General features: G+C 36.7%; 1 protein-coding gene across 6 annotated transcripts in view; it reads right to left on the reverse strand.

Annotated features, from left to right (window-relative positions):
• The window catches only part of ttll7 (tubulin tyrosine ligase-like family, member 7), an 84,497-nt gene that overhangs the window by 7,846 nt on the left and 64,166 nt on the right, over nucleotides 1-12,485 (reverse strand). For 4 of the 6 annotated variants that reach the window (XM_015355702.2, XM_069194285.1, XM_069194281.1 and 1 more), the window contains 8 exons: nucleotides 11,949-12,035; nucleotides 10,864-11,053; nucleotides 8,067-8,344; nucleotides 7,112-7,138; nucleotides 6,659-6,793; nucleotides 4,766-4,846; nucleotides 3,264-3,424; nucleotides 210-383 (listed from right to left, as the gene is read on the reverse strand). In XM_015355702.2, coding sequence (XP_015211188.1) covers nucleotides 210-383; nucleotides 3,264-3,424; nucleotides 4,766-4,846; nucleotides 6,659-6,793; nucleotides 7,112-7,138; nucleotides 8,067-8,344; nucleotides 10,864-11,053; nucleotides 11,949-12,035 — 1,133 coding nt within the window. The remainder of the gene's footprint in view (nucleotides 1-209; nucleotides 384-3,263; nucleotides 3,425-4,765; nucleotides 4,847-6,658; nucleotides 6,794-7,111; nucleotides 7,139-8,066; nucleotides 8,345-10,863; nucleotides 11,054-11,948; nucleotides 12,036-12,485) is intronic. The other 2 variants (XM_069194284.1, XM_069194283.1) reach the window with 2 other exon arrangements.

Here is a 12,485-nt window from a genome sequence, read left to right on the forward strand (position 1 = left end):
CCAAAGCTTGTATCTTCAATATGAGGCTAGAAGCACTCCACTATGGGTCATTATCTCATGTTAACAATACCCCCCGTTGTACTTTAAAAAGTTAATTAATACAAAATCAATAAATGGGTACTTAATTCATTTGCATAGCGTTTTACAAAGACGCGGATTCACAGCCCACAGCTTTGTACCAAGGAAGCAAGCCACTCTGTAGTGCTTACCTTGTGTCGTCCCATTCTGGACTGAGGCCAGTCAACGAGCCCCGGGAGTCAGCAACAAACTTATATACCACTAAGAGGCATTCTCTGCACAGCTGCACCAGCCTCTGGCAGCACTGCAGCTCCTGGGGAGTCACCACCTCTGTGCTTTTGCTGAAAATGGTTTCCCAAGAAGTCCTGCAGTCAAAAGATACAGAAGGTTAACAGTCTATCTCTCCATTTTTTTAACACAAATACAAAGGTGTTAATAAAGATATAATAACCTTCAAGTTATAATAGCAGTACAGCAATAATAGCAGAATTCTTATGATATTACACATAATGCCTTTGTGCATACACATGCTTTTATCCTAGCCCTGTGAGTTTATGTATTATTGCAGCAGATACAACTCAGATTTGAGTTATTTCAATAATGGTAGTGATACATTTAGAGCAACAAGTAATAGGTTTATTCCATGCTGAAAAGAGAAGAAAGGAAACACAACGTTTCGGCTGTGGAGCCTTCAAAACCAAAATCCTCACTGACTTTTGAAATTCATGACTTCTCCTGCTGAAAGTTCAGACTTGGTGAATCTGGACACTTCCACTCTGTGTTTTGTCATTTGCATTCTTGCTGATATTTATCTCTCAGTTTGGAATTTGTTCTACTGTAGGTCTGTTGGGAGTATTGTCTCTGGCGAGCATTTGATGGACCCATCTGGCATTGCTCAGTTTGCAAAAACAGCCCGCATGGTTGAACCATAGCCAGTGCCCCCTGTCCAAGGAACTCTTACTTTCTTTAAAACTTAAAATAAATGACACGGAAACAATCTTCCCTTCATGCAAAAAAATGGAATGTAGAAGAGCCAGCTAGCAAGCTAACCATTTTAAATCTTTACTTATTGGGACATCTTGTATAAAGAAAAGATAGGAATTTGGATGTGGTAAAGCATTTTGATTCTCTTTCATGCCTCTGGCTTCCTAAACATCCTGAGATCTATAAACAGAATAAAAAACTTTAGAATATTTGCATGTGTGCTTCAATATGCTTTTATTTAGGAAATCTCCAAAGATTAAATTACTCACTCATAAACATATCTTTGCACACATGAACAGATGAATACCTCCTGTTTGATAATATTGAAACTCTGGAATGGATATAATATATCTTAACTGATTTATCTTAAGAGCACAGAAATTAACATGTTTGCTAAACATACTGTACTTTTGTTTACTAAAGTCATACAATATCCCTTTCTTATTTTAACACTGTATGTACGTAACACTGAACTTAGATTCAAGAAATATAATTCATCTGAAATATATAGGCCAGGGCTATTAAGTGTACATTACAAAGTTAATTGCAACAGCAGATGGGTGAGGTGAAGCAAACTGCAGAAGATGGGCATCATTTCTTAACAATACACACCAAACAAGATTATCTGTAATGAGCTGCTTACCTCCTTCAGAGCTTGGTCTGATTTAAATAAGCAACATATGGCTTTCAATACTAGTGCTAATCCTCAGGCACATGCACTGCGATCAAGTGAAATAAAACCTCAGATGAAACACTGTACACGTGATGGTGTTGGTTAATTATATTTATGTCTAAGTAGTACAGGTGCATGAATCTAAACACAAGAATGGGAGAATTTGCAAGTTGCTTGGCTAAGGTGTTCTAAATAAAAATACATTACAATTAAATGATATTCTTACCTGTTTTAGACACTGCAATTAAAATATGCTAATATGAGTATTCTGTACTAAATGCAACATTTCAACAGGATCACAATTATAAATCAAGAATCTCCATTAGAATAAACTCAAAACTTTTCAAACACTTCAAAATAAAGTTAATTACCAACTCATGGGTCAAAATGAATGAACAGGCAGTCAATGATACAGGATCTAATACAGGAAAAATGAATTTTACATATAAAAATGAGATTGGCTTCTAGATAAGTAAACTAAAAGCTATGGCAGAATGTGGAGCAGGGGTATAGGGAATATATTTTGGATCAAGAATTTTGAGATGCCACTACCCATTACAACCCTGTCCAGTGTGAAAGCTACATTTTCAGGAAGCAAACTAGAGTACTGATTTGCTGCATTCCTCTGTGATGAGGCTCAGCTGTGAGTGATTAATTTGCCTCTCAAGGTATAAAAGGGTGTGGCAAGCACAGCTTTTTGTCTTTTATTAGGAAGACCTGCATCATTGAGGTATTGGCTTTGCTGTGAAAGGAAAATTTGGGAACAAAGAGGTTTGAAAGCAAGTGAGGGGCTCCTGGTTTAATTGTTGTTGGCATTAGCAGAAAATGGAAGCTTAACCCCTGCTGGAAATCTAAATAATAGCAAATTAATTAGGAAGAAACCCATCCTGATCAGTGGAGGAGTGGCACCTCCAAACAGTCACAAAGCACATTCTTTATGATAAAAACATTTTAGTAAAATTGGATTCTGTGCAATCTCCTCAAAATAAGTGATTGCATCATTTTAAAGTCCAAAAAAACTTCCATGTAGATTTATTGAGGTTTACAGATATAAAAATGAATCAAGAAAGAATAGTTGAGAGCATTATTCAGTATTGTGTGGATACAAAGAGTTGATATGAAATAATGTTTCTGAAATATAAAGTCATGCAATAAATTATAACTTATTTGTATACCCTAGGCATATTTATAGACCCACTTCCAAATAAGGGCTAATAATATTAAATTATGTATTATGTTTTTAAATGAATGGAGTACCGATGCAATAATTAGACTTAATATATCACCTATTTGTAGCTGACATGTAGTGTGCTGTCAAGAGAGACATTAGTTCCATTTACTTTGGGTTACCCAATTGCAAATCACTGCAGTGCTAATTACTACTTTATGTGAGCGGCTACATGTATGTTTATTTCATTTTCCAAACACAAAAAGTTAAGGCAGGGAGCAGGAGAAAGACCGAAAAACAGTCAACAGGACAGCACATGTGATGTAATTTTAAGAGGTGAACTGTATATAGAATAGGGATACAATTTACAGAAGAAGTCGTTTTTATGCATTAAACATTTACATTAACAAAAAGACCTACCCAGAGTTGGAAAAGCAATTCCAAAGACCTTGACCGTGGCTCCAAAGCAGGCGATTAAACACACGATTGAAAAGGCGGTATAAATGGAAACTCTCGACATCAGGCTCCCTCCAGATTCTTTGTATCACCAAGCGGACATTTGTGCGAACTATGTCTAAAACCTAGAAAAGGTATATTGGAGACAAAAAAAGCAAACAGACTCACTAGTATCTGCAGGCAGTTAAAAATAAAAACTAAAACAGCTGGTAACAGATTAATTAATAAGCAATATGGGAATTATTTTGTTTTAGAAAACCTCTTAGGTTTCAAATAAAATGTAATTAGGCCTGCTCAGTACAAAACAGAAATGATATACAGCAGTGTAGGAAACCCCAAGCTGATATGGAAGGTATATACCAAACCAGTGCAGTAGCAAGGATCTATCAATGGCAGCAAATGTCAGACTTAAGCTAACTGTGTCAAAAGTTTTTGGTCATGAAGGTTTTTTTTTAACAGGGTGATGTCTTAGGCCTTTGAATCCTTTTATTAGACAAACCTGTGATTGTTCAACCGAGATGCCAGATTTAATTATTTTCCATGAGACATATAGCAAAACCTTTAAGACAGAGGCTTGCCCAGCATCGCATAATAATCAGTGTTGTGTGAAGAGTAGTACTAACCCGCCACATGCCTCTAGTTAATTTGACTAGCATCTGCAGTTTAAGAGGCAGTGGCAGCTCCCACCAGCACCCCAGAACTTTAATGGACACTTCAGTGTCACTTCAGGGTCTGCTTTAATCGATGCCAGTCAATAAAAGTAGTTGAGAGTTTTAATGAGCAGGCAGCTTTCACCATTCACATGAGCATTTCACTCGAAGTGGATGTCAAATGCAACGTTCGAAAACCAAAGACACTCACCCTGTGAAGTGATATGACCAGAGGACATTTAAAATAATAAGTAGATTTTGTAACAGGCTGATGTAAGGTTTTGTACACAGCTGCAGATACTTTCATCACGTTCTAAATTTTTGAAGGGAAAAATAGTTTGTGGGCATGCAAGATTTCAATAGTGATTAGACATTAGATACTAAAGAATTCAGAGCTAGTGAGAGAAAAGTAACAGTGCAAAATGTAATTCATACACCAGTGAACAATTCAAGACTGAGCCAAAATTGTGTGCATCATAACTGAAACAGCCCCTGTACACTCATGAATATCGTGACCGTATGGCTTGTAAATCCCTGGGACTCTAAGAGACAGGGCAGAGGACTGTTCAAACCCAATTAATACCTGACTGACTTAACAACTGAAGTCACTGCACATTAGGACAACTGTGTAATTAAACATCGATATTCAATCTAGCAAAATGCAGCACAGCTTCTAAAGATTAGTTTTTTTTTTAAGGACAACATTAAGATCCCTTTCTGTTTCCAAGTGTGCCTGGTGGGAGCCACATGGTCAGTCTATTCATGGAAAGTCAAAACACCTTTGTTATGAGACACGTGACATGCCTGCATACCTACCTTCCTTTGTTTTGTCGAATCTAACTTCACTAACCAGTAAGAGGCCACTTTTGGTTTATGATATTTCCAATTATCTAGTATCTGAAAAATAAAAAAAGGCTTTCATTAAGTACTTAAATTTAAAAAACGAGATGTCTTTCCTTCATGGACATTTTCCTAGAAGAATGGTACATTTCTGCAGGTACACTACCCCCCAACCACAGCAAACTGTATGAACTACAAGTAAAAGAAAAGAAACTACAGAGCCACTGCCTATCTGTAATTCCACCGTGTAAGATATTAAGAATATGCTATGGTTTTACAGTATATTGTCAATCATCTATGATTTTTAGGATACAGATGCACATTAGGCTGAGCTATTTTTTATTTCATAATATGGCAGTTAGTCAATACAACTAAGTGCACTACAACATCCACAGTATATTATATTTTGCTTACAGATATTAACTAGTATTGTGCTGGTTTCACTACAGTTTGTGATGATCTGCTGAAGTGCATGAAAGCCAATATCAGTGGCCCTGAAGCACTCAAGTCTATTCAAACCTGCCACACATTGCAGCAGAACATCTTGCAGTGATTCCATATCTTTCTCACTCTTTACAACCTGGTTTATATAGCCCTTCATCAATATTGATTATATGTCTGTGTAAGACAAAAGAAAAATACAAGTACTTTTCAATCCACCCGCCCCACTCTCTTTTATATCTGTCCCTCCTACTGTACAACATATTTATTGTTCATCGTGTGTTTTCTTAAATTTTGCTACTTTATATAATTAAAGCAGAGACAAGTCATACAATAAAGGCTCTGACAGCTGGTGAACATAGTATATTTAGAGGTAGCATCTAAAAGACATTAACTGCTGTAAATCTACCCAGAAAAAGGAGATAAAAGGTGATATGCATAAGATTCTAAACTGTAGTTCATGTTGGGAATTTGAACTGCCTTGTTGTACTAAAGATTCTGTCTGTAACAATTAACCATCAGCCATTTCTGATCTATAAAATGCTCCCAACAAACAAAACCAACACTCCCACTGTGTAAACAAAACGCCAAAGGTAAGTTTCAGTGTGAACATGCAGATTTCACACATTGAACTGAAATTTGAAAGTGCCAATTGACATTCCCACTGATTTTAGTTTATAATATAAAATTATATTAGGTACTTTAAAACTGTTTAATAATTTATATTAATCTCACCTGATAATCAACAAGACTTTTTCACATTTTTCCACTCATTTGCTTCCATATTACTGTGTTCTAAGACTGTTCTAAGTTCACACAGCTCTTAGTAAGGCGGTTTCTCTAATGATCTGGCATTTCTAGTGTGTTTGCTGAAAAGTGTTTGAATTATGTAAATAAGATTCGACAGTTCCAGTTATTACTTCAGTAACATTGAGATAGAGGTAATTTTAATACTGGGAATGCAGAAAGATTGCCTACAGACAGGTGGAAATTGCCCATCTGTTTAAGTTGTGTACTAAGCAGCAGTTTTAATTTTATTGGTCTGGATAGTTATTATTATTTTTAAAATTACAATATGGATTTAGCTAGTAAAGTAGCATTTGTATCCAAATTTCATAGTGAAAACGAAATTAACAAATATGTGAATGCTATAGCTTTACAATCACTGTAAACCTCATAGGAACCTCACAATATAAAACTCCGAAACTGCAATGAAACTCCAGTATCAAGTCTTCATTATAACAAGTATTTAAAAATTAGACACCGGCTGGTGCTAAAATATTTGGTAATCCTTGATCAATGACACTGCACACTAAGAAAAAAAGATGTGTGATTAACAGGTATGAGAGAAGAGCTCATCAATAAAGGAGATGGTAGCATAGACGTTGCTGTAATGCCAGTATATAGGGGGCAGCGTCAAGCACTCACATCATCAAGAATCATTTCTGCCTCTTCCTCAGTTTTTCCTGGAAATCTGATCCGCATTTCATTCAGAGCAGTCAAAGTCTGTCTTGTCAGCTCTGCTTCTTGTTCTTTTGTTCTGAGGTTCAGCAAAGGCTCTCCCTGGAATAAAGAAAAAAACCAACAAGTCAAAACAAAAAACAAGATAAATTAGGATGAAATGTTACACATATTTTTTTTCATTTAGCAGCAGTGTTCACAAAAAAACCTCCAACACACTCTTTATGATGTTAAGCACTGAGACACAATAGCTTTGGTAATTAGCACATCCCCCAGTGATATTTCAAAGAGCGGCTATCATTAAAGCCTGGTTCAGTCATGATAAAAAATGTTTGAACAGCCACTGCCATTGTCTGGATGTTTCCTTTGTTTGTAATGTTATGGTAGCCTCTGATTTTTAGAGTAATGAGAGTAAGATACCTCCAAATGCTCCGCTGTCTTTGCAGTCTGTTTTGCAATTAAAGATGTGAAAACAAAAGGAAACAAAAGGGACAGACAACTTTCCTTAAATGCAAGATGAAACTTCCTAAAACGCAAAACACCATATGAATCAGCCGATGACTGAAATGTGTATTTGATCAATGTCATTATACACCTCATTCCTACTCAATCCATGTATCTTTTTCTGATAGTCATTTGCTATCATAATGCAGTGAAAGTCCTGCGTTGCTGCTGCTAAGATATATTCAACACCCACACCCCTTCTGGATGTGAACACAAACTAATTAAGCGCTTGCCTCCAAGCAAACTGAAATAGACCAAAAGGAAAACTAAATAAAGGCAAGTGAATGCACCCCAGAAATGCTGTCCTGGAAATATTTTTGCCATTCCATGGAACTGTATCCAAGGTGATAGCCTTTCTTTCTGTCTAAGGTACCACTTCCCTGCTTTCCTCCACAGACATCTGTATAGCTGACTTTTTGAATCTGATTTGATCGGGAGTTTATTTCTAAGATTAGATAAGATCACTTTATTGGCCATATACAATTTCTTGTATTGGGAATTTGTCTTTTCACATACCCCAACTTACTCTCCATGAGACACACAGACAGGGAGAGAAGCTTGGGGTCAGAGCGCAGGGTCAGCCATTTATACAGCTCCCCTGCAGCAGCTAGGGTTAAGGGCCTTGCTCAGGGGCCCAACGGAGTAGGATTCCTCTGCCGGCCGCGGGACACGAACCGGCAACCTTCCAGCCACAGGCACAGATCCTGAGCTACAGAGCCACTGCTCCTCCCTTCCTATTGGCTTTGCGCTGGAGTTCATTTCTATGGAAAGCAGCCCATTCCACAAATGACACATTTCTAATTATTTATACATGTGACAATAATGAACATGTCTAGCTGGCTGTTTGGAGACGGTGCTGAAATGGACTTGCCACTGTGGAGTGGATGGTGCCCAGGCTGCTGCTGTGAGGCACTCTACTCGTGGAGCCACCGCGGTTGAGGGAGTGGGAGCGGGAGGCCGAGCTGGGGCGCAGCGTGGGCGTGGACGGCTTCGCAGATGCAGCCCTCGGCTCATTCGTCGGTGACTGCGCTGTTAGGGAGGATATCGACCGCGGGCACGAAATTGAGCGCCTGATCGGTGCGGATAAAGTTGGGGAAGCAGAAGGTCCGGCTTTTGTTGCCTTGACTGGAGGTTTCCAATGAATCCTGCCTGCAGGAGCAGACAACAAGACCATGACAACTGTAGTTTTCTAGAAATTCTCTTAAAAGCCATAACTACTATTAACATCATTTATACCAGTGTAGCGGTTACCTTTTAAAATTACAAACTATTTTTGTTGCATTGAAGGGTCGGAGCTGTCAAGTAATTCATTATTTTTTTAAAGCAAATATAGTATCAAATCCGTATTTTCATATGCTTTCATGGCCATTTCATTACCCACACATTACGCAGCAGGGCAGTATTGAATACTTTCCAGTTTGACCCCTGGCCAGTTAAGAGATTTTCCACTAGTCAACCTGAAGGCCACCACTTGCCAATCTAGTGAATTATAAAGCTTATCTTAGTCTACCCCCAGCTGGTCTCCTTGAGTCTGGGGGAGTCAAGGTCATAGCAGATTGGTCAGACAACTCAAGCCAGGTCACAAAAGCTCATAAGGAAGCATTTGAAATAGTATTTTTTGTCCAAAGAGAGAAATCTGCCACAAAAAATGTATACGCACACACACACAAGAGCAGCTCCCTACCAGATGCATACCAGATGTCCAAATACATATTGTAGCCATTGTCCAACAATACTTACATTTTTCAAAACCTGAAGGTGAACCAAAAATCTGTATCAAAAGATTTCTTTCCATAAAAAGACTCTTAGTATAAAGTCCTAAATGTATTTTCTCAAGAATGACTTTTTAAGGCAAGCCATATGATTTTATGTGCTTTTAATACTGTAATCCCTAAACTGCAGCATTCTATATACTGCCTGAGAATGAGACAGTCACTGTGAGTTCATTGGATTGTGACACATCAAAATACTTATTAAAAGTATGAGCATAGGGCCTTTGTTTCTATATACGCCAATATAGCAATATGAACTACTAAAGTAATAGGTGAAGAAGTGCTTGTGAAAACGTCAACTGAATAATACAATACCACTAACAGGGTTTCTTGGAACAACTACAGAGACTAAAAATGTAGTGTTACATCATGATACAAACTTCCCTTTTATACAGTGCTTGTTTTTCATGTGCTACGGTACCAAGGCTTTGGAATCCACAAAAAGATGACCATGTAAGGTATAGAAAGATGGCTTTTGATGGCACTTGCCTTCACCTTTCAGTAAATTTAAATGAACAGGGATAACCCTAATAAAGGTCCAAGACAGCCAGAACAGATGTTAACACAAGTCTATCTGTACTTTCTGTTTTTTTTTTACATTAAGAACACACTGCTGAGGATCCAGCGGTCACAAGTTGAGGCAAATGTAATCAATAATAATAAACTTTTTTTTTATATAGCGCCTTTAAAGGTGCTATACTTGTATAAATAAACACCTTTATACAAGTTTTAAAAATGAAAAAAACTGCAGTTTCTTTTGCCAATCAGTTCATCATCTTCAGGATGAATGTACTCTTCAATCTTAATTAATGCAAAGTGGCACAAAGCTTGTTTTAATGAGATTTTGATGTCTTCATATCAATGAAAAACAGAACAGTGACACATCAGTCCCTTTGGCTTTTGTAATGAGTGTATAGTGCCATTGCTGACAAAGATTGAACTATTTTAAGATTTACAGGTATTTTTTTAATTACCAGCTGCTCAAAACTGTAGCTTGGATCATATTTGATGTTTGCTGCACCTGCACCTACCTGACTCCAAATGCGTCATTTGACTGTGACTTTTATTTGCTAGAGGTTTGTTCCATCGTAAGTAATATAAATCTGTAATTAAGAGCTGGGTTTGGAATTACTAATCTGCAGATGAGTCAACAATTGGATTTAATGCCAAAACCAAAAAGGGGTCTGTTTGACAATTAAAGACAAATTACTAGCTCACTTCATCAGATTCATGGAAGAATTCGTTTACAGGTTTTCTTTTCTGAAGTGTGAGGCAGTCCAAATTAATTTTAAAGCATGATCTATATATATTGTGTGTGAACTAGCCTTTTGGTGTAGACTACCCAGTGTCTTTATAATTATTTGTAACTTTATAATTTTAATATAAAAGCAAAGCAAAGTAAATTTGCAAGCTTTTCAACATAAGCTGTTTTAAATATTTAAACTGAGATTCTAGAGTAATTGAATACTTTAACCTATGGCACAAAATTCTGGTTACAATGTAAGCTTAATTCTTTTATGTTTGAATAAATTAGACTAAACAGTAAGTTAACTTTTGTAATATACCGTAGATGAATATACTGTAGATGTTTTAATAAGATTCCTACTGACATTTACGTGCAATTCTGCAACTTCATCCCTAAATATTCCTATACTGTATTATCTCTTTTTTTTGGATTGTTAATTTGTCTGCTTAGAAAATAGTTAATGTTCATAGCAAACGTTTGTGAATCTTTTTCAATTAAATCATTTTTATGATCATCTGGAAAATGTTAGGAACTGAGTCTGTAAAACAAACTAAAAACAGTAGGAAATGTTGATTTGTTTCCTCTTATTTTCCAGGATAACTCACAGTTGTAATTTACCCCACAGCAAAAGACCACTGTTTGTTTCTTACTGGAGCGCTCCAATGATTTGTTCTTGTTTTCTCCCAGGTCATATGAAACTTTCTTCTCTTTCTTCTCTGAGAGGTCTTCTTTTTCATCCTCTTCTGATCCTGAGGAGCTACTGTTGTTACAGCTGCTATTGCTGCTGTAGTCCCTTTGTTTCTTTGGTGTCTGGGTGCTTTCAGGCATGGATGACAAGGGCTAAAACAGTGGAATTTCAAAAATTATGTCAGGATTAACACCCACATTTCCAGTACTCTTCAATTAACATTTGTCACTTTGTAAAAGTAAAGGTTATGGGAGGTAGAATTATTAAATTTGCTGACCGGCAAATAGATGATGGGAAAATGTTTGTCTTGTTCTGATTAACACAACAATGGAGACATATTAATTCAGCTCAAATAGGTACTGTTCTTCATGCTCCTGTTTATTGTATGAATTTATAATTTCCTCTGCTGGAAAGTTAATTGAACTGCATCTCTATTTCATGCCCAGGAAGGAACACATTGTTAGCATTAATAAAGCATTCGCATCTGTTATTCATCAGCTAATTTGGCTGTGTCTACTTTTAAACAATTTATGTGGAGTATGTGATTAGAAACATAAGCCTATCAAATCGCTAGGCCTGAAGAATAGGTTTTGGTATTTTAAGTTTAAACTGTTGAATTTCAAATTTGTGAACGTGTTAATCCAGAGTATTTAAATGTTTTACTTTTCCTGTGTGTCCCAGTGTTTTTATAACACACCCATGGGAGAGCAATATGACATCTCAGCACCCAGCAAGGCTAGAGAAATCAGCTAACGCTCCCTACAATTGAAAGTGACAAGTGTAAATGAATTTGAGTAAAAAGCAATTGTGTTCAAACAAGTAGTTACCCTTGAAGAGGTTTAATATGGTTGAAAACTGCCTTGATGGCACCATTACAGCTCTTAATGTTTTTTTTTTCTCAGCTCTAGAGCATTTGCTAGATACAGACGTTGAATATTTTCAGAGTAGTGCCTTCTCATTGTAACTATAGGTGCAGAGATAAGTAAAGTGTGTTTTTATGGATTGTAAAATTGCAGCACTGGGGGGACAGATAGTTTTGACTTTTACCTTGGGCCCTCTCTGCCTGGATGTTTTTCCCATAAGCTTCTCGTCATCCAACTCACACTGCTCCAGGAGGTCTAAGATGTCTTCTTCCTGTGATTTAAATAATATCAGTTTATCTACTCAGTTTATAACAAAGCAACAAGATCAGCAAATCTCTTTCCATTTCAGTGCTACAAAGAGGAACAAAGAAATATGTATCAGATATTTTTAACACAAAAATACGTGTTTTTTTCTGCTGTTAGTCTGCAATTTTATCCATTAATTATTTCCTTAAAAGGTGGAACATGTATACTAGGTAATGCTGAGAAGAAAAGTGACCAGGATTAATCTGAAACAGCATCAAAACCCCTCCCACCTTTTGTGATGTACTGATAAAGCATTTGTGGAAATTTGTTGTGAAGGGTGCTATAAAACAAATTGTATTTTGTACAAAGTTATTGTATAAAAAAACACTTTTCTTTAGGAATACTGCTGTCACTGAAAATATATGAAGAATATTTTCTCATTTTTTTTACTGTAGGATGTTTTCAAACTCATGAA

This window comes from Lepisosteus oculatus, chromosome 9, assembly GCF_040954835.1.
Source record: "Lepisosteus oculatus isolate fLepOcu1 chromosome 9, fLepOcu1.hap2, whole genome shotgun sequence".
NCBI lineage: Eukaryota > Metazoa > Chordata > Actinopteri > Semionotiformes > Lepisosteidae > Lepisosteus > Lepisosteus oculatus.